This window comes from Salvelinus sp. IW2-2015, linkage group LG4q.2 (genome assembly GCF_002910315.2).
Source record: "Salvelinus sp. IW2-2015 linkage group LG4q.2, ASM291031v2, whole genome shotgun sequence".
In the NCBI taxonomy this organism is placed as follows: Eukaryota; Metazoa; Chordata; class Actinopteri; order Salmoniformes; family Salmonidae; genus Salvelinus; species Salvelinus sp. IW2-2015.
In genome coordinates, this window is record NC_036843.1 from 29,240,317 (window position 1) to 29,260,011 (window position 19,695).

Below are 19,695 nucleotides of genomic sequence, written 5' to 3' on the forward strand. Positions count from 1 at the left end.
CGACTAACGTGTACCCCCCCTGCCTCGACTAACGTGTACCCCCGCACATTGACTCGGTATCGGTATGCCTGTATCTAGCCTCATTATTGTTAAGTAATTTTATTGTGTTACTTTTTATTTCATTTTTTTACTTTAGTTTATTTAGTCAATATTTTCTTAACTCCATTTCTTGAACTGTATTCGGCGCATGCGACAAATAAAATTTGATTTTATTTGCTTGCCTTGCATATGAAATAAAACAATTGATACAAAAAAACGATTTCCCTAATGAAAAACACATCTACCTCCTAAAAATATGTAAATGTATTAAAGTCCACATAAGCATTTACACAAGACACTGTAGCCTGCACGTATCCTACATAAGCTACTTGAACTGGCGCCCAGTGGACCTGCAGTCTAAGGTACAATGTAGGTATGGTACTGCATTGAATTCAAAACACCGCTTCCAGTTGACACTGGTGGTGATTCTACATAACTCTTCAGGTATTCAAATTCTCCTGCTGACGGATTATTTTCCTCCTGCGACAAAATGGGTCAAATTAAGATCCGACATCTGTATTCGTTAAAGTATATGTCTCTTACTGTGGTGACAATATGCCTCTGTAATACCATTCCTGGGTACCTATTGTCTTTCATAGTGGTGCTGGAACAAAAAAAAAACACTAGTAAACGAACAACAAGGAAAGTCTAGCACCAGGTGGGATCCCACTCACCCTTTAACCAGCTCCACAGCGATGAAGTCATTGCCGTCTCCACTGTTGAACAGTATGAATCCGTCAGGCGAGGTGGTTTTGAACTGAAAGAACAGGTGCATGGTGGTGTAGGCCTGCAGGGTGGCCAGGCTCAGGTAGCTGCTCTTCGACTTGAAGGTCACAGGGTCAGCGATGATGGAGCGCATGCCAAATCGGGCGTTGAGCTCACAGAAGTCGATGTCTCCGTTCTTACAGAGATCTATATACAGCATACCGTTGAACCTGGAGTAGGTAGAGTGGGGAATAAATATATTATCTGATGCATGTAAACAGAGAAACCCCTTTCTTGTTCACAGGAAGGGACCTGTCGTTTGCTAGAGACAAAGTTATCAACAACACCTGCTGAAGTGAAGCCAAACATAACAGCCGTGTTACATGATTTAGATTGGCTTTCTCTAGAACAGACATCATTTCAACAACGTCAACATATTCCATCGGATGACATAGTAGTCACATTCAAATCTTGAATACAGCTTGTAAGCTGTTGTGTCTTTTTGGGTGAAATAACGATTCTAACAGCATATAGCATAAAGAATACAACAAAGTATATAACAAAGAATATGACAAAGAATTTATCAAAGAATATGACAAAGATTTTAACAAAGAATATGACAAAGAATTTAACAAAGAATATGACAAATAATTTATCAAAGAATATGCCATATATGGCAAAGTATGTAAGAAAGTATATGACAAAGTATATGACAAATAATTTAACAAAGAATATGGCAAAGAATTGAACAAATAATATGACAAAGAATTTAACAAAGAATATGGCAAAGTATATAACAAAGTACAGTATTTAACAAAGTATATAACAAAGAATTTATCAAAGAATAATGCTAAATATACAAAAGTACACTGCTCAAAAAAATAAAGGGAACACTTTAACAACACAATGTAACTCCAAGTCAATCACACTTCTGTGAAATCAAACTGTCCACTTAGGAAGCAACACTGATTGACAATACATTTCACATGCTGTTGTGCAAATGGAATAGACAACAGGTGGAAATTATAGGCAATTAGCAAGACACCCCCAATAAAGGAGTGGTTCTGCAGGTGGTGACCACAGACCACTTCTCAGTTCCTATGCTTCCTGGCTGATGTTTTGGTCACTTTTGAATGCTGGCGGTGCTTTCACTCTAGTGGTAGCATGAGACGGAGTCTACAACCCACACAAGTGGCTCAGGTAGTGCAGCTCATCCAGGATGGCACATCAATGCTAGCTGTGGCAAGAAGGTTTGCTGTGTCTGTCAGCGTAGTGTCCAGAGCATGGAGGCGCTACCAGGAGACAGGCCAGTACATCAGGAGACGTGGAGGAGGCCGTAGGAGGGCAACAACCCAGCAGCAGGACCGCTACCTCCGCCTTTGTGCAAGGAGTAGCAGGAGGAGCACTGCCAGAGCCCTGCAAAATGACCTCAAGCAGGCCACAAATGTGCATGTGTCTGCTCAAACGGTCAGAAACAGACTCCATGAGGGTGGTATGAGGGCCCGACGTCCACAGGTGGGGGTTGTGCTTACAGCCCAACACCGTGCAGGAYGTTTGGCATTTGCCAGAGAACACCAAGATTGGCAAATTCGCCACTGGCGCCCTGTGCTCTTCACAGATGAAAGCAGGTTCACACTGAGCACGTGACAGACGTGACAGCCTGGAGACGCCGTGGAGAATGTTCTGCTGCCTGCAACATCCTCCAGCATGACCGGTTTGGCGGTGGGTCAGTCATGGTGTGGGGTGGCATTTCTTTGGGGGGCCGCACAGCCCTCCTGGTGCTCGCCAGAGGTAGCCTGACTGCCATTAGGTACCGAGATGAGATCCTCAGACCCCTTGTGAGACCATATGCTGGTGCGGTTGGCCCTGGGTTCCTCCTAATGCAAGACAATGCTAGACTTCATGTGGCTGGAGTGTGTCAGAAGTTCCTGAAAGAGGAAAACATTGATGCTATGGACTGGCTCGCCCGTTCCCCAGACCTGAATCCAATTGAGCACATCTGGGACATCATGTCTCGCTCCATCCACCAACGCCACGTTGCACCACAGACTGTCCAGGAGTTGGTGGATGCTTTAGTCCATGTCTGGGAGGAGATCCCTCAGGAGACCATCCGCCACCTCATCAGGAGCATGCCCAGGCGTTGTAGGGAGGTCATACAGGTACGTGGAGGCCACACACACTACTGAGCCTCATTTTGACTTGTTTTAAGGACATTACATCAAAGTTGGATCAGCCTGTAGTGTGGTTTTCCACTTTAATTTTGAGTGTGACTCCAAATCCAGACCTCCATGGGTTGATAAATTTGATTTCCATTGATAATTTTTGTGTGATTTTGTTGTCAACACATTCAATTATGTAAAGAAAAAAGTATTTAATAAGAATATTTCATTCATTCAGATCTAGGTTAGTGTTCCCTTTATTTTTTTGAGCAGTGTATATAACAAAGGATACAACAAAGTATATAACAAAGTCTATAACAAAGTATGTGTCAAAGAATATAACAAAGTATATAACAAAGAATATAACAATGTGTATATTACAACGTATATGACAAAGAATATTGCAAAGTGTATAACAAAGTATATAACAATATATATGACAAACTATATAGCAAATTATACAAATGATATGACAAAGAATATGGCAAAGTTTATGACAAAGTAAATGACAAAGATTTTGACAAAGTATATAACAAAGTATATGATCAAGTATATAACAAAGTATATGATAAAGTATATAACAAAGTATATAACAAAGTATATGATAAAGTATATGATAAAGTATGTAACAAAGTATATAACAAAGTATATGATAAAGTATATGATAAAGTATGTAACAAAGTATATAACAAAGAATATGAGCGAAGAGGAACCTGAGACTCTGTAGGTGTCCAATGAAGCTAGATGGGATGGCCGAGACGAAGCGTCTCTCCGTCATGATGCCCGTCTCGATGTTGTGGAACTCCAGACGGGTGTGGTCGCCCGCCATCTGGCCTGGAGTAGAGGGCGGGGTGGAAAGAAAACAAGATAGAAAAGAAAAGGAAACACTGTCTGATACTAACACAAAGGGCTGATTTTAAAATGGTGGTGAATTTTGGCCAGTACAATATGGTTAAATACAACATAATACTACAAATGAATTAACATCAGCAAGAACAATGCAGTCCTATTAATAGATGTCAACAGTTTATAGTTTATATATATATATAGTTATATATAGTTATAGTTGAATATAGTATTTTTAGTCACCCTTCTCAAATAGTTACTTAAAAAAGCATAAGAAAACACTGAAAGGATAGTTCATCTTAATTAGCAAATGTTGTAATTCATGTAATCCTTAAACTATGTCAGAACAACATGACACGTCACCCATACAATCAGTGGCAGATGAGGGACTTTTTCTCCAGGTTTGGGGTCACTTCCATTTCAATTCAGGAAGTAGATTGAAATTCCAATTCCAATTCTCTTCCATACTTTTTCGATTAGGTGAATTTGGAATTGGAATCTGCTTAACTTTCTGAATTGAGTGGAGTTGAAATGAAATGGACCCCTTGTTTCTCTCAGACTGTAGCTGATATAATACCTTCTGCTATGTCATCATCCACCGTGAGCTTGTAGGTTTTTCCCCGGCGGACCACGCGCACCGTATGCCACTCATTATCATTGAGTTTTTGCCCAGCATACAGGGTCTCGGGTCCCTTGCCTGAGAACGATGGTTGGTCACAAAGTTAAAGTCATCCTGCGTCACCAACCAAACCTTTGCTTTCCACTTTCCAATAGGGGCTGTTATATTGGGCCTTTTTCAATAGAAGGCGGTGATATAATGAGCTTATTTATAACCACTCAAAGAAGCAGGGTAATTGAAGGCGTATATTGCAGATGATGATAGCAGAGCAGCTTGACATGTCAAACTGACTTGTCTTCTGATTTACTTACATTTGGGATCATTTGAGCATTTTCACATTTTATTTTTCATCACTTTTAAAATTGCATACTGTGGAAAGCAAAGGTTTGGTAATATTTAGGAAAAAAGTAGTTCAGGTATTGTTTAAAAAGCAACAACGAATACTTTTTTCTAAAACAATATTTCTTCAATCATGATTGCACACTGGACTAGCACCTTCATTGCGGAAATGTACGATTTTAAATGTGTATTGAGCAGAAACACACTGCAGTCAATGCAACAATTACACAGCTTTTACTCATCATAGTGACTCGAAATCCCTTCCACTTTTCCCAAATCAGTTATTAGTAGATGAATACTAGGTTAAAAAGGACTGTAAAGTGTTACCTACAAGTATACTAGGTTAATAATGTATCTTTCACAGCCAGGTAAAGCACCAGAGCTTATTGGCTGAGCCGTTGCTTGGTATTACCACAATCCCTCTAAGTACCAGTAAAGTCCTGTGATCTGGACAGCCTACTACACTGTGTGTGTGTGTGTGTGTGTGTGTGTGTGTGTGTACATGTGTGTGTTCTCACCCTGTCATGGGTGTGTGTGCTGTTCATTTGAAGTCAACACAAACAGAGTCTGTCAGACAGAAGCAGACGAGCACAGAGCCCCTGGAGGGAAGCTCTATTGATTTGGATAGTTTCTTGTTTCCTTGTGCTGTCAATTGGCAGTGTTAAAATCTAGATTATCTGTTAAAATCTAGATTTTTTTTTTTGTGCATGCGGCAGTTATTTGGCCCAGTATTGTGGGGTATGGTCATTATTTTAGTCTATTTTAGTCTTCACATTATTTTGAGTAAAGCACGTAATATTCCTCATCACTAAGACATACTGTACTGTATGGCTCTTTTATAACAAAGGCTATTTGAGACCAGCCTGATGTTATCTGTTGTTTGTCCTGACATGCCATAGAGCCCGACTCGACCCGACCGATATGGTATTTTGGGATCCGATACCGATTCCAATATTAGAGTGAAAATATTCACTGTTAAAACTTCTTTGTGATAGGGGGCAGCATTTTCACTTTTGGATGAATAGCATGCCCAGAGTGAACTGCCTCCTACCTCTGTCCCAGATGCTAATATATGCATATTATTGTTACTATTGGGTAGAGAACACTCTGAAGTTTCTAAAACTGTTTGAATGATGTCTGTGAGTATAACAGAACTCATATGGCAGGCAAAAACTTGAGAAAAAATCCAAACAGGAAGTGAGATTTCTGAGGCTGGTCGATGTTCGAATAGGSGATGAGTTGAACTTGCTTAACATTTGGACATATCATCCATTGTTTGTCACAACACCCTACCATGACACTTCACCTAACAGTATAGTTTTACTTAGTGTAACGCGTCAAGGAAAGATAGGTCTATAGCCGAGTTAAGAGCTACTAATGAATAATACACGTAAAATCAAATCCTGTGAAGAACTTATTTTTTTCCCAATAATTTTTTCTTCATCTTATATTTATCCTTTTCCTTATCCTGTACACTGAAGGTTTCCGAGCCCTAATCACGAGTAAAAGCAGTTATTGTTGRCTGTACTAAGACCCAAAATCCCTACTCCCCAGCAGAATGTATTCTAGTGTCAAATCGAAGCTCAGACTTAGAGGCTAAAAYGTTTAGATGCAAACAAAACTCACCAAATTAACAATCTAACACAAATCCTACAGTAACTATGAACTCTTCAAAGGTGGCATTTCACTTGGATAGGACCTACACAGTATGAATAACATATCTATAGACTGTATCTCTTTATCATGTTGTATAATCAAGTTACTTCTACTAAACAGGTYCATGTCTTCTCCATTGTCCACCTATGATGAAGCTTTGTTTGCATGTAACAATTTTTGAACATTTAGTAATAGGTGGTGATTTATTAATCTCAACTTTGCGATAAAAAACAAAATGCTAAAAATTGCATATGCCATTTAAAAGATAAAAATATACTAGAGATTATAAAAAGGGTTCTATAATTATAAATCTCTAAAAAGGGAAAGAGTATTGTTTAACATTTTTTAAACCAAACTTTTATTACAGTGAAACTACTTATATAACTAAAATACATTCATACAAAACAATATGTCACAGGACCCTATAACATGAMATGTTCATATTTAATAAAAGATTGCCTTAAATAAAACCCAAAACCTAGAGGTTAAGAAATCACCACCCTGTCTGTTTCTAGTTTGGGTGTTTGTGTTGTCAATAGTCTACTGATGGTCTGACCAGTTGAACAKACAGACACACTCATTAGCCATTCTCCAACCAACACTATAAGAAATTCAAACTTCAAATAACACATTAATTTAAACAGCAGAGTATTATAATACAAGAGCAAAATGAAACTTGAGTGTTAACTTACTGGAAGTACAGTTTATCCTGACACAGTCTAGATGGGGAAGAATAAATGACAGATGAAATTGCATCCTTCAAGGTTATAGCTGCAGACATCCAAAAACAAGAATTCCACCCTTCCGGGGACGTCCACATGCAGAGAGGCGGCCATTTTGTAAAAGGGGAGGGGTATCTATACATTCTTAGGTGTTAGACTGTTAGCTTACATTACAAATTGATGGCTTGAATTTTACAAGTTTGATTCCAATTGCAATATGATTGTAATAACTAGTAATGTACTAGGTAGATTTAATATGTTCACAAATGTCAAATTCTTGGTCCATATACAAAAATAGTTATTGCTTTATATGGTCATTAGTTGGGTGTTGTGWGGTAAAATGTACATAGCGCTTTTGCAGCACTTGTTACAGTCATGAATGAACTGAGTTCTGTGACCAATACTATAACACTTAGATTATACACATGTCATTTATTTAAAGACGCATAACAAGGACACTGGCTGTCAACATTTTGAAAATGGCCGCTTTTATTTTACCAACCACATAGATTCTTCATCCCAGCATAGACTTYCATTTTGGAAGAGTTTCCTTTATTTTTAAGCTCAAAGTCTACAACTCCAAAGCCTTCACACCAACTTGTTGACTAAACAGAATATTAAAATCATATATCTGACATTAGCAAGAAGGTGGTGTTAGCTTTTCATTATGGAGCCACGGATCTTTGAAACCCAGTGAAATGCTATTACACTTGACACTGGAAGGACATAGCAAACAAAAATCATATTTGCAATTCGAGATAGTGAATATCAATATCAAAAGGTGAATTGATTAGTGAAAGATAATTGACAACAGATTCCTGCCTGTTGTACAGGTTTATGTGGCTGCCATTTTGAGACGGCCTATGGGATCCTACGATGGACATTCTGGGTGTGTCACCATGTGGCTGGTGGGTTTCATGTGTCGTCAACCGCAACAGAAAAGTGGGAGCGAACAGCCGCGATCCAATCAGCACCAGCACCATGCAGAGGCATAAGACCCGTGTATGTAACAGTACAGGATAGAGACTGTAGAAATATATGTTGTTTCTATGAAATGATGTATCATATGAGTTTAGATAAAACACATAAAGAATATCTACCTCTTCAACACTTAAATGAGAATATGTGATCCTCGTTATTGACATTGCACTTCATACAAAAAGGTTAATTGTGTAGAGTAGTTTTGTGCAAGCAAATAATGGTAGTTGCATTGCACTTGTATATAGGTAAAAGTACAACTTATTAAACTACTTCAATAAGTAACATAGCCTATCAATACTACTGTACCTATTATAATAACGACTACAAACTATTATGACAAAAATCCAGCTTTAATAAAGCTTTATTCAGTCTTAAAGATAAAATGTGTTAATATAGGTAATGTATACCAGTGCTTCTTTCCTTTATGCAACACAGTGGTGTTGGTTGTTTGAGGGRGGCAGCCAGCTGCAGGTTTGGCTGGGCTCTGTTCTCGGGCTGTTCGCCTGACGGGCCGCAGGCTTAAGGCCTTTGAAGGGGTGAATACCATCTTTTGACAAAGCATGATGGGATATGGAGTTGTTCGCAGAGAGTGTATATAGTATGAGTACACCATAAACAGAGAAAAGGAGAACAAATACGAAATCAAAAGTCAAGAAGTTACAACTTGATGACAAGAAGATGATGTTAGTGGAAAATGTAAAGTGGAGTTTATTGTTTCTCAAATTCCTCTAAGTGAGAATGAGTTGGAGGCCTCAGAATTCTTCAGTTCTGCTGGCGGACCGAATGAGTATTCTCACATACTCCCTTAAAAGACATTCGCTTGAAAAACTAGAAAAAAGTGCCGAAAGTACCGTTTGTCCATTTTGAGACGCCGTCTCCAGTATACACTACATCAAAATAGTCCGAATTAATCTGAGATAACAAAAAAAAAAAAACATTCATTTATCATTTTTTGCCAAGGAAATCTTAGTCGTGCAATTTTACAAGTAAAATGTTTGGTGAGGCATTTCTAAATGAAAAAAAATGTGCATGAAAACTCGTTGTCTCTCGTTGTATGACAAAGTTTTTAATGAAGAATCCCTATTGTTGATCAATCACCAACGAAGGGGCGTAGACTTTGGCTAACAACTTCGGCTTGCCTCAAGAAAAAAAAATGTTTGCCCGAACAACCGAAAATGTATTTTACCAAAGTCCAAATCAAACAAAAGAGGCACAAAATGTTGTCATAATATATGCACAAATTCTTCCAAACTGTTTAGTCTGGGAAAGCATGCGGACAGCTCTTAGAAAGTCACAGAACTTTACAATGCTAGCAAAGACATACTATTTAACATTGATACTTTAATAGGCAATAGTTTCTGTTCAGCAGTAGTGTTTTTTCATAGTTTTTTAGCAGTAGTGTTCTGTTTAGGCAGTAGTGTTCTGTTCAGCAGTAAGTGTTCTGTTCAGCAGTAGTGTTCTGTTTAGCGTACGTAGTGTTCTGTTAGCAGTATGTTCTGTTCAGCAGTAGTGTTCTGTTCAGGTCAGAGTGTTCTGTTCAGCAGTAGTGTTCTGTTCAGCAGTAGTGTTCTTTTAGCAGTAGTGTTTCTGTTTAGCAGTAGTGTTCTGTTTAGGCAGTAGTGTTCTGTTCAGCACAGTAGTGTTCTGTTTAGCATAGTGGTTCTGTTTTAGCAATAGTGTTCTGTTTAGCAGTAGTGTGTTCATTGTCTTTCAGCAGTAGTGTTCTGTTCAGCAGTAGTGTTCTTTTAGCAGTAGTGTTGTCTGTTCAGCAGTAGTGTTCTGTTCAGCAGTAGTGTTCTGTTTCACCAGTAGTGTTCTGTTTGCAGTAGTGTTCCTGTTTAGCAATAGTGTTTCTGTTTAGCATAGTGTTCTGTTCAGGCAGTAGTGTTCTGTTGCAGTAGTAGTGTTCTGTTCAGCAGTAGTGTTCTGTTCAGCGAGTAGTGTTCTGTTTAGCAGTAGTGTTTCTGTTAGCAAGCTGAGTGTTCGTTCAGGTGAGTGGTTCTGTTTCAGCAGTAGTGTTCTGTTTAGCAGTAGTGTTCTGTTTAGCAGTTAGTGTTCTGTTCAGCAATAGTGTTCTGTTCAGCAGTAGTGTTCTGTTCAGCAGTAGTGTTTCTGTTCAGCACAGTAGTGTTCTGTTCAGGCAGTAGTGTTCTGTTTTAGCAGTAGTGGTTCTGTTCAGCAGTAGTGTTCTGTTCAGCAGTAGTGTTCTGTTTCAGGCAGTAGTGTTCTGGTTCAGCTGCAGTAGTGTTCTGTTAGCAGTAGTGTTCTGTTTAGCCAGTAGTGTCTGTAGCATGGTACTCGACTTTAAAAGAAAATATACTTTTGTATCTCGTGGTGCTGTGACTGTCTCAATTTTTTTTTCCTACAGGACTATGAAAATGGCTATGTTAGGACTATGAAAATGGCTATGTTTTATCTGTTCAAAAGATGGGCCAGACAGCATGTTTGTCAGTGACAATAACTTTCAGAATGAAGCAGCTTAAATAATGCAAAAAAAGTGAATTAGTTCAAATATATAGTAATTTCGATGAAGAGTCTTATTCAATCAATATCTCATGAAACAGATCACAATAAAGTCCATGCAAACAAAAATAACAATATTTGTTTATTACTACTCCATAAATGATTGCTGTCCTTTACTCTATAAATCAAACTATGACAAAAAAAAAATGTACAAAGGCAAAGAGAAGAAATGGAGGGATGGAGACAGTAAAGGAAAAGAGAAAGAGAGAGCCACGTTTTTCAACACGTGGTGTAGTCGGTAGTGTAATACGATACCTAGGTTGACCGTGAGCTTGACCCGGCCCCCGTCCAGCTCTAGACGCAGCGTGTCGGCCGAGTCTCGCGAGGTAGTGGCCATAAGAAGGCCGTAGGCCCGCTGGGACATGAAACGCAGAGACACGTCCTCCGCCTCCGTGTGCATCACCTGGGGCATCACCACCTTCATGTACATGCTGCCGTCATAACTCAAGATGGACGCCTCTGTCATGGGGGAGAGCAAGGGGGAGGGGGGGACAGAAGGAGAGACAGAGAGACAGAGAGACAGAGAGACAGAGAGACAGAGAAACAGAGAAACAGAGAAACAGAGCGAGAGAGGGAGAGAGCGGAAGAGAGAGAGAGAGAGAGAGAGAGAGAGAAAGAGAGAGAGAGAGAGAGAGAGAGAGAGAGGATAGAAATGTGTTATACACAACATCTGCTGTCACACATCTTGTTTAGGTTGAGAAATCCACAACATAACAACATGACATTTTCACGTGCACGCTCACATACAGACACACACACACGCTCCCCATGCTTTTGCCCATTGCTAGTTTCCCATCATCACTCTCTTCAGGAGAGACTCATTCAATGTACTGTTTTCTCTCTCACAGTACATCTGTCTTCAGCATGCTGTGGTCTCCCTGATAGCACCTTCAACTGGACTCATTTGCACACAGATGATGGCTTAGGTACAAGTAATGGGCTTAAGATGGAACACACAAACACACACGCTATTATACCTMCCCACCTCCTCCGATACCTGTCTCCACACCGTAGAGATGAGAGTGGGGCAGCGCTGCATGGAAACGCAGTAAATGGGCCGTGAAACAGCTGCTCTTGCAGAGACGGCTTTACAGAGGAAAACAAGGAGACACACTGTGCTACCCTACATCTACTGATGTCCCCACTTCTCTCTCTCCCCCCTCTTTCTTTCTTTCTCTCTCTCTCTCTGTCTCTCTCTCAATTCAATTCAATTCAAGGGGCTTATTGGCATGAGAAACATATGTTAACATTGCCAAAGCAAGTGAAGTAGATAATCTCTCTATCTCTCCCTCTCTTGCTCTCTCCCTCTCTTTCTCTCTCTCCCCCTCTTTCTCTCTCTCCCCCTCTTTCTCTCTATCGCTTCCTGGCATCCAGCCAATAGACACAAACACTCCTTTAGTCCTCAGAGCTGTAAAAACTCCACCTGGGAATCACACACACACACACACACCCTCCCTCAACGCAGGGGCAAAGCAACTGCTGACAAACTCTACAATTACATCCCGATCGATATTTTATTATGTACCATGAGCTGCTCTTCCCAAAGCTACATTTATACACATCATACCAAGTGCAATAGGATAGAGGAGAGACGAGTGGCGAGACACCTCAAGGTACAATGAAGACAGAACCAGGGAGAGAGCGAGAGAGAGGGACAAGAGAAAGAAAAAGGGGTGGGGTAGAGAGAGAAAGAGGGGGAGGAGAGATGGGAAGAAGGGGGTGGAAGATTGAGGTACAGGTAGAGAGATGGAGAGAGAAGGAAAGGTACAGGTAGAGAGATGGAGAGAGAAGGAAAGGTACAGGTAGAGAAGTACAGGTAGAGAGATGGAGAGAGAAGGAAAGGTACAGGTAGAGAAGTACAGGTAGAGAGATGGAGAGAGAAGGAAAGAGGTAAGGGGCAAGAGTTTGTTGGGAGAGAGTGAAAAAGGGAAAGTGATAGAGCAAGACAATAGAAGAGAGAGAGAGAGATAGAGAGATATTAAAATAGAGAGATATAAAAAGAGATATATTAAAATAGAGAGAGATATAAAGAGAGAGATATTAAAATAGAGAGATATATAAAGAGAGAGAGACATTMARATAGAGAGAGAAATAAAGAGAGAAAGAGAGAGAGAGAGATAAAGAGCAAAATAGAGTTGAAACAGAGAGATGAAACACCTCCTGATATCATGTCTCTGGTTGAGTGTGACGAGAGATCAGAGAGGTTTAATAGCCCAGTAAGAGACTGTCAGATTGATACTAACTGACAGAGCTACAGAGCCCTGAGGGACAGACAGACAGACACGTCACTGTGAAGTGTTCACATGATAGACATAGTGGCAGGTTGTCTTGCACAGGGGGAAAACACCAGGTATTCTCTGGCATTATGTGGCTGAGCAATGAGGAGAAGAACATTTTTGTTCACTGTGTATTTCCGTTTGCAGTATTTTTTTTTTTTTATACATAAATCCTGGAACAAAAGACAAAGGGCTATCTATAATTAAATGACACATTTCATTTCAGACATATAGCGAAGGGTATAGATTGAGTGTAGTCTCAGGCTTGAATCTTCTCTCTGTGCCGGACCAGGTTTCATTTATCTGTATTGATTTAGTTGTTAGTTTTACTGCTTGAGGGTTATTATTATTGCTTGGGTAACCTTATCTACTATTATAAATGTATATGTTGTGGTGCGCACTGCACAGAACACCAGAAGATGTGCTACTGCGAATCATTTCATTGTTCTATTGTTTGTTTATGTGTCAATCCAACTGGCTATTTGACTCGAAAAAATACTTTTTAAATTAATTCATTCATTCATTCATTCACAATAGTCTGAGATTAGTTCCTTCACCTCAATCTTTCACTTTTCACAACTGGGCCAGTATTCAGAAAAACTCTCAGGATCAGCTGGGCCTTTTAATTCATAATTATTAAGAGGAAGCGCCTGATCCGAGAATAGCACTCCTGCTCTGAGATACTTTGTGAAAAGAGGCCTTGGTCTTGGTTTAACATTTGTTTGATATGAAGGAAAGGATGCAGAGAGGACGTGATGGGAGAGTATGGATAATGTCAATCTTTCTACTTCAATTTCTACTCCATCTAATGTGGGCGCGCATGACTGTAAGTCACGTTGGATAAAATATGGACTGGCGTTTCTCTTTGCTTATTTGAGCTGTTCTTGCCATAATATGGACTTGGTCTTTTATACCAAATAGGGCTATCTTCATTATACCAACCCTACCACGTCACAGCACAACAAGATTGGTTCAAACGCATTAAGAAGGAAATAAATTCCACAAATTAACTTTTAACAAGGCACACCTGTTAATTGAAATGGATTCCAGGTGACTACCTCATGAAGTTGGTTGAGAGAATGCCAAGAGTGTGCAAAGCTGTCATCAAGCCAAAGGCTGGCTACTTTGAAGGATYTCAAATCTCAATCTAAAATATACAATATATTTTAACACTTTTTAGCTTACTAAATGGATTCCATAAGTGTTATTTCATAGTTTTTATGTCTTCACTATTATTCCACAATGTAGATAAGAGTAAAAATAAAGAAAAACCTTTAAATCAGTAGGTGCGTCCAAACGTTTGACTGGTACTGTACAGTATATACATATCATTTGTTGTTATTCTGTTCTTTTCTGTTCTCTGCTATTGTTCATATTATATCTCTAACTTTATAGACCTGKTATATTAACCAAGGACCCTCTCCGATGTTTATACATTATCAACACAGAGCTTATCCAATCCTGTGGCTCACTGAAAGTGGTAATTAAAGCCAGTAATGAGGTTACAAAGCCACCCTGCCACCAGTGATTTGGCCAATTGAATCAACAAAGAGATTTAACACATAAGAGTCTAAACCCTGTTTAAGCTGGAGCGGGGAGTGGGGTGGTTCTACTAAGCTATATGGAATTGTTTTAAGAAGGTCATACCAAGGATCATTTAGCTATTTGATTTTGAATTTTAAAATCCCTTGAAATATAAATCATAAAAATAAATAATTTGATGAACAATTTTATTTGGCATTACTTCTATTCGCCCATACACAAGCATTGAATAACAGATTCACTACATGGAAACCGATAGTCCCCAATAAATAATCGCAGGGAAGTTTGTTCTGAAGTGTCGTCTATATCTTAGAGATATAAAAAAGATGAGGAAATAATATGAATATATATTTTTTTACATATATTTACCCTTATTTTTGTCACTAAACAGTCTCCGTATACAGTGCAATTGGAAAGTATTCAGACCCCTTGACTTGTTCCCACATTTTGTTACGTTACAGCCTTATTCTAAAAATAGATTACATTGTGTTTTTTTTGTCATAATCTGCACACAATACCCCATAATGACAAAGCATTTGTTAATTGATTAGAAAATAAAACCGGAAATTTCACATTTATGTAAGCATTCCGACCCTTTACTCAGTACTTTGTTGCAGCACCTTTGGCAGCGATTACATCCTCAAGTCTTCTTGGGTTTGATACTGCAAACCTGTATTGGGGAAGTTTCTCCCATTCTTCTCTGCAGATCCTCTCAAGCTCTGTTAGGTTGGATGGGGAGTGTTGTTGCACAACTATTTTCAGGTCACTCCAGAGATGTTCAATCGGGTTTAGGTCCGGGCTCTGAATGGACCACTAAGGACATTCAGAGACTTGTCCCGAAGCCACTCCTGCGTTGTCTCGGCTGTGTGCTTAGGGTCGTTGTCCTGTTGGAAGGTGAACCTTCACCCCAGTCTGAGGTCCTGAGCGCTCTAGAGCAGGTTTCATCAAGGATCTCTCTGTACTTTGCTCCATTCATCTTTGGCTTAATCCTGACTAGTCTCCCAGGCCCTGCTGCTGACAAACATCCCCACAGCATGATGCTGCCACCACCATGCTGCCACCACCATGCTGGCCACCACCATGCTGCCACCACCATGCTGCCACCACCACCATGCTGCCACCACACCACACATGCTGCCACCACCATGCTGCCACCACCATGCTGGCCACACCATGCTGCCACCACCATGCTGCCACTACCATGCTGCCACCACCATGCTGCCACCACCAATGCTGGCCACTACCAATGCTGGCTGCCACCACCATGCTGCACCCCATGCTGCCACACCATGCTGCCACCACCATGCTGCCCAACACCATGCTGCACTACCATGCTGCCACTACCATGCTGCCACTACCATGCTGCCACCACCATGCTGCCACCACATGCTGCCACCACCATGCTGCACCACCATGCTGCCACCATCCACCATGCTGCCACCCATGCTGCCACCACCATGCTGCCCAACCACCATGCTGCCACCACCATGCTGCCACCAACCATGCTGCCACTACCATGCTGCCACCACCATGCTGCCACCACCATGCTGCCACTACCATGCTGCACCACCATGCTGCCTCACTACCATGCTGCCACCACCATGCTGCCACACCCATGCTGCCACCACCATGCTGCCACCACCATGCTGCCCCATGCTGCCATACATGCTGCCACTACACATGCTGCACCACCATGCTGCACCATGCTGCCACACCATGCTGCCACCATGCTGCCACCACCATGCTGCCACTACATGCTGCACTACCATGCTGCCACTACCATGCTGCCATACCATGCTGCCACCACCTGCTGCCACTACCATGCTGCCACTCCATGCGCCACCACCATGCTGCCACCACCATGCTGCCACTCCATGCTGCCACCCATGCTGCCACCACCATGCTGCCACCACCATGCTGCCACCACCATGTCCACTGTAGGGTTTCCTCCAGATGTGACATTTGGCATTCAGCCAAAAAGTTCAATCTTAGTTTCATCAGGTCTGAGAGTCTTTAGGTGCCTGTTGGCAAACTCCAAGTGGGATGCATGCGCTTTTTACTGAGGGTGCTTCTCGTCTGGCCACTATACATAATGGCCTGATTGGTGGAGTGCTGGAGAAATGGTTGTCCTTCTGGAAGGTTCTCCCATCTCCACAGAGGAACTCTGGATCTCTGTCAGAGTGACCATCATGTTCTTGATGCACCTGACCTCGATTTCAAGTCTCATCAGAAAGGGCTGAATACTTTCGTTTTATTTTTAATACATTAGCAAACATTTCTAAAAGCCTGATTTTGCTTTGTCATTATGGGGTACAGTGTATTTGTCTTTGATCCATTTTAGAGTTAAGGTTGTAACGTACCAAAATGTGGAAAAGTCAAGGGGTCTGAATACTTTCGGGAAGGCACTGTACTTCCATTCTGTTTTCAACTGTTACAGGGAACCTTCAGACGAGTCCTGAGGCATGCGGATGTCCTAGAGAAAAACAACCGACATGTACATGTTTGTGAGAGTCTCAATAGTTTAGTAAGCCAAACCGTTCAGACGCTACAGATTATTTTGTGAGAAGACCGATTTTTCGGGATGTCTCATGGTCTGACAAACACCGCTCTAGCTCTGTCACCTTCACCGCAGACGAGGAAGTTGCTACATCGGTGGATAAAGAGGCATCTAATGCAAAAAGGCAAATATCTCTAGTTTAAACTGTCAGGGTTTTTTTGGGGATTTTTTTTTATTAATGCAATTTACATTTCTGCGGGGCCACGGACATCGACCTTAGGTCAGATGGAATGCAATTAACCTATCGATGATGAAGTAGACCAGGAAGGAATGCTTAATCAGGAAGCTGGAGCATGGATCTGAGAATGTGATGGGGTGACAGAAGGAATACTGTGGTGACTTTTAAACCATTCATTTAAGACTATCTGATTATATTGTCCTAAAACACTGAGCTGGATGTCTGTGAGCATGTAAGTGTCTGTCTTTGTGTTTATGTGTTTATGTGTGTCTGTGTGCGTGTGCATGCGTGTGCGTGTGTGCGCGTGTGTGTGTGAGCGTGTGTGCGTGTGTGTGTGTGTCTGTGTGTCTGTGTGTGTCTGTGTGTCTGTGTGTGTCTGTGTGTATGTGGGGGTGTGTGTGCATATCTGTGTGTGTCTTGTATGTGTGTGCATATGTGTGTGTCTGCCTATGTGTGTGTGTCTGTGTGGGTGTTGTGTGGGGTGTGGTGTGTGTGTGTGTGTGTGTGTGTGTGTGTGTGTGTGTATGCGCATGTGTGTGTGTGTGTGTGTGTGAGCGTGTGTGTGTGCTGGTGTGTCTGTGTGGTGTCTGTGTGTGTATGGGGGGGTGTGTGTGTGAGCATGCATATCTGTGTATGTCAGCCTCTCCGAGATATCTATTCAGATGACCTGTTCTGTGTAATGGACAAATGCTGCCAATGTGCTCTCCAGTAATGAAATTGAATTACCATAGATGAATTAGGAACCAATCCATGCTCATTTTACTGTCAGTCTCCCCTGAGACAGCCAATAGACGCCATGACAACTAGACTCTACTGTTCCCAATGACTCCCCTGTCCTGTTGACCATGTGTGTCAGTGTTAATTTAGTCATCAAAAGTAGCGACAAAAATATTTTGTCTAACACATATTTTTGCAGTGGCAATTCACGGGGAGCAAGCAATGACAGGGTCCGCTCCGGCGCCACCTCCGATTGTACACATCGCGCAGGTGATTTTCTTGCTTCCCCACCAGTCACGACCACAATATTAAAAACAATAGCACCATTGAGTTTAACTAACCTCCAGACGAGCTTCAATGCCATACAACTCTCCTTCCGTGGCCTCCAACTGCTCTTAAATGCAAGTAAAACTAAATGCATGCTCTTCAACCGATTGCTGCCGGCGCCCCCCCGTCCAGCATCACTACTCTGGACGGTTCTGACCTAGAATATGTGGACAACTACAAATACATAGGTGTCTGGTTAGACTGTAATCTCTCCTTCCAGACTCACATTAAAACCTCTTTGGGCTAGGGGCAGTATTTTCACGTCCGGATGAAAAGTGTGCCCAAAGTAAACTGCCTGCTACTCAGGCCCAGAAGCTAGGATATGCATATTATTAGTAGTATTGGATAGAAAACACTCTGAAGTTTCTAAAACTGTTTGAATAATGTCTGTGAGTATAACATAACTGATTTGGCAGGCGAATCCCCGAGCACAATCCATCCAGGGAAAAACATGTTTGAGCTCAATCTGTTTTCCATTAGATTTCTATGGCAATCCCTTTTTAATAGAAATATGTTTGCGGTTCCTATGGCTTCCACTAGATGTCAACAGTCTTTAGAAATTGGTTGATGTTTTTCCTTTGAGAAATGAAGAAGTCGCCCTGTTATTTTCATGTGTTACTCCAGGTGCACTCTAATGTTTTGGTGCGCGCGACCTGGAACACGCTTCACTTTGTTTTCGTCCGGTAATGAGCACAGTATTTCCCGTTTAAAATGTTATCGATTATTTACGTTTTAGGATACATACATTTGGATTAGGAACGTTTTTTGAAATGTTYGGACGAAGTTTACAGGTAACTTATTAGATACTCTGCATGTTGGGCGAGTTGGAACCGGTGTTTTTCTGGATCAAACGTGCCAATAAATGGACATGTTGGCGATATAAAGAAGCAATTTATCGATCAAAAGGACCATTTGTGATGTTTATGGGACATTTTGGAGTGCCAACAGGGAAGAAGATCTTCAAAGGTAAGGCATGAATTATATCGTTATTACTGACTTTTGTGTAGCACCTGCCTGGTTGAACTCTGATTTTCATGTGTTGGTATGCTGGGCGCTGTCCACAGATAATCGCATTGTCTGCTTTTGCCGTAAAGCCTTTTTTAAATCTGACAATGCGACTGGATTAACAAGAAGTTCATATTTAAAACGATGTATAAACACTGTATGTTTAATGAATTCTTATTATGAGTATTCTGTTTTTGAATTTGGTGCACTGAAATTTCACTGGTGTCAGGTCCCGCTAAAGGGATTGGCGCGCGAAGGGATCATAAGAAGTTTTAAGCATCTCCAATCCAAAATTAAATCTAGAATCGCTTCCTATTTCGCAACAAAACTCTTCACTCATGCTGCAAACATACTTCGTAAAACTGACTATCCTGCGATCTTTGGGACGTAATTTACAAAATAGCCTCCAACACTCTACTCAAATTGGATGCAGTTTATCACAGTGCCATCCGTTTTGCTCACCAAAGCCCCATATACTACCCACCATTTTCCTGGCAACTGTAT

The 19,695-nt window shown here is 41.1% G+C and overlaps 1 protein-coding gene across 1 annotated transcript in view; it reads right to left on the reverse strand.

Annotated features, from left to right (window-relative positions):
- The window catches only part of LOC111963095 (neurexin-3a-like), a 583,289-nt gene that overhangs the window by 504,409 nt on the left and 59,185 nt on the right, over positions 1 to 19,695 (reverse strand). Inside the window, exons 5-9 of the mRNA XM_070443314.1 lie at positions 10,845 to 11,048; positions 7,056 to 7,082; positions 4,327 to 4,446; positions 3,617 to 3,737; positions 714 to 974 (exon numbers count right to left, since the gene is read on the reverse strand). Of these exons, the coding sequence (XP_070299415.1) occupies positions 714 to 974; positions 3,617 to 3,737; positions 4,327 to 4,446; positions 7,056 to 7,082; positions 10,845 to 11,048 (733 nt within the window). The remainder of the gene's footprint in view (positions 1 to 713; positions 975 to 3,616; positions 3,738 to 4,326; positions 4,447 to 7,055; positions 7,083 to 10,844; positions 11,049 to 19,695) is intronic.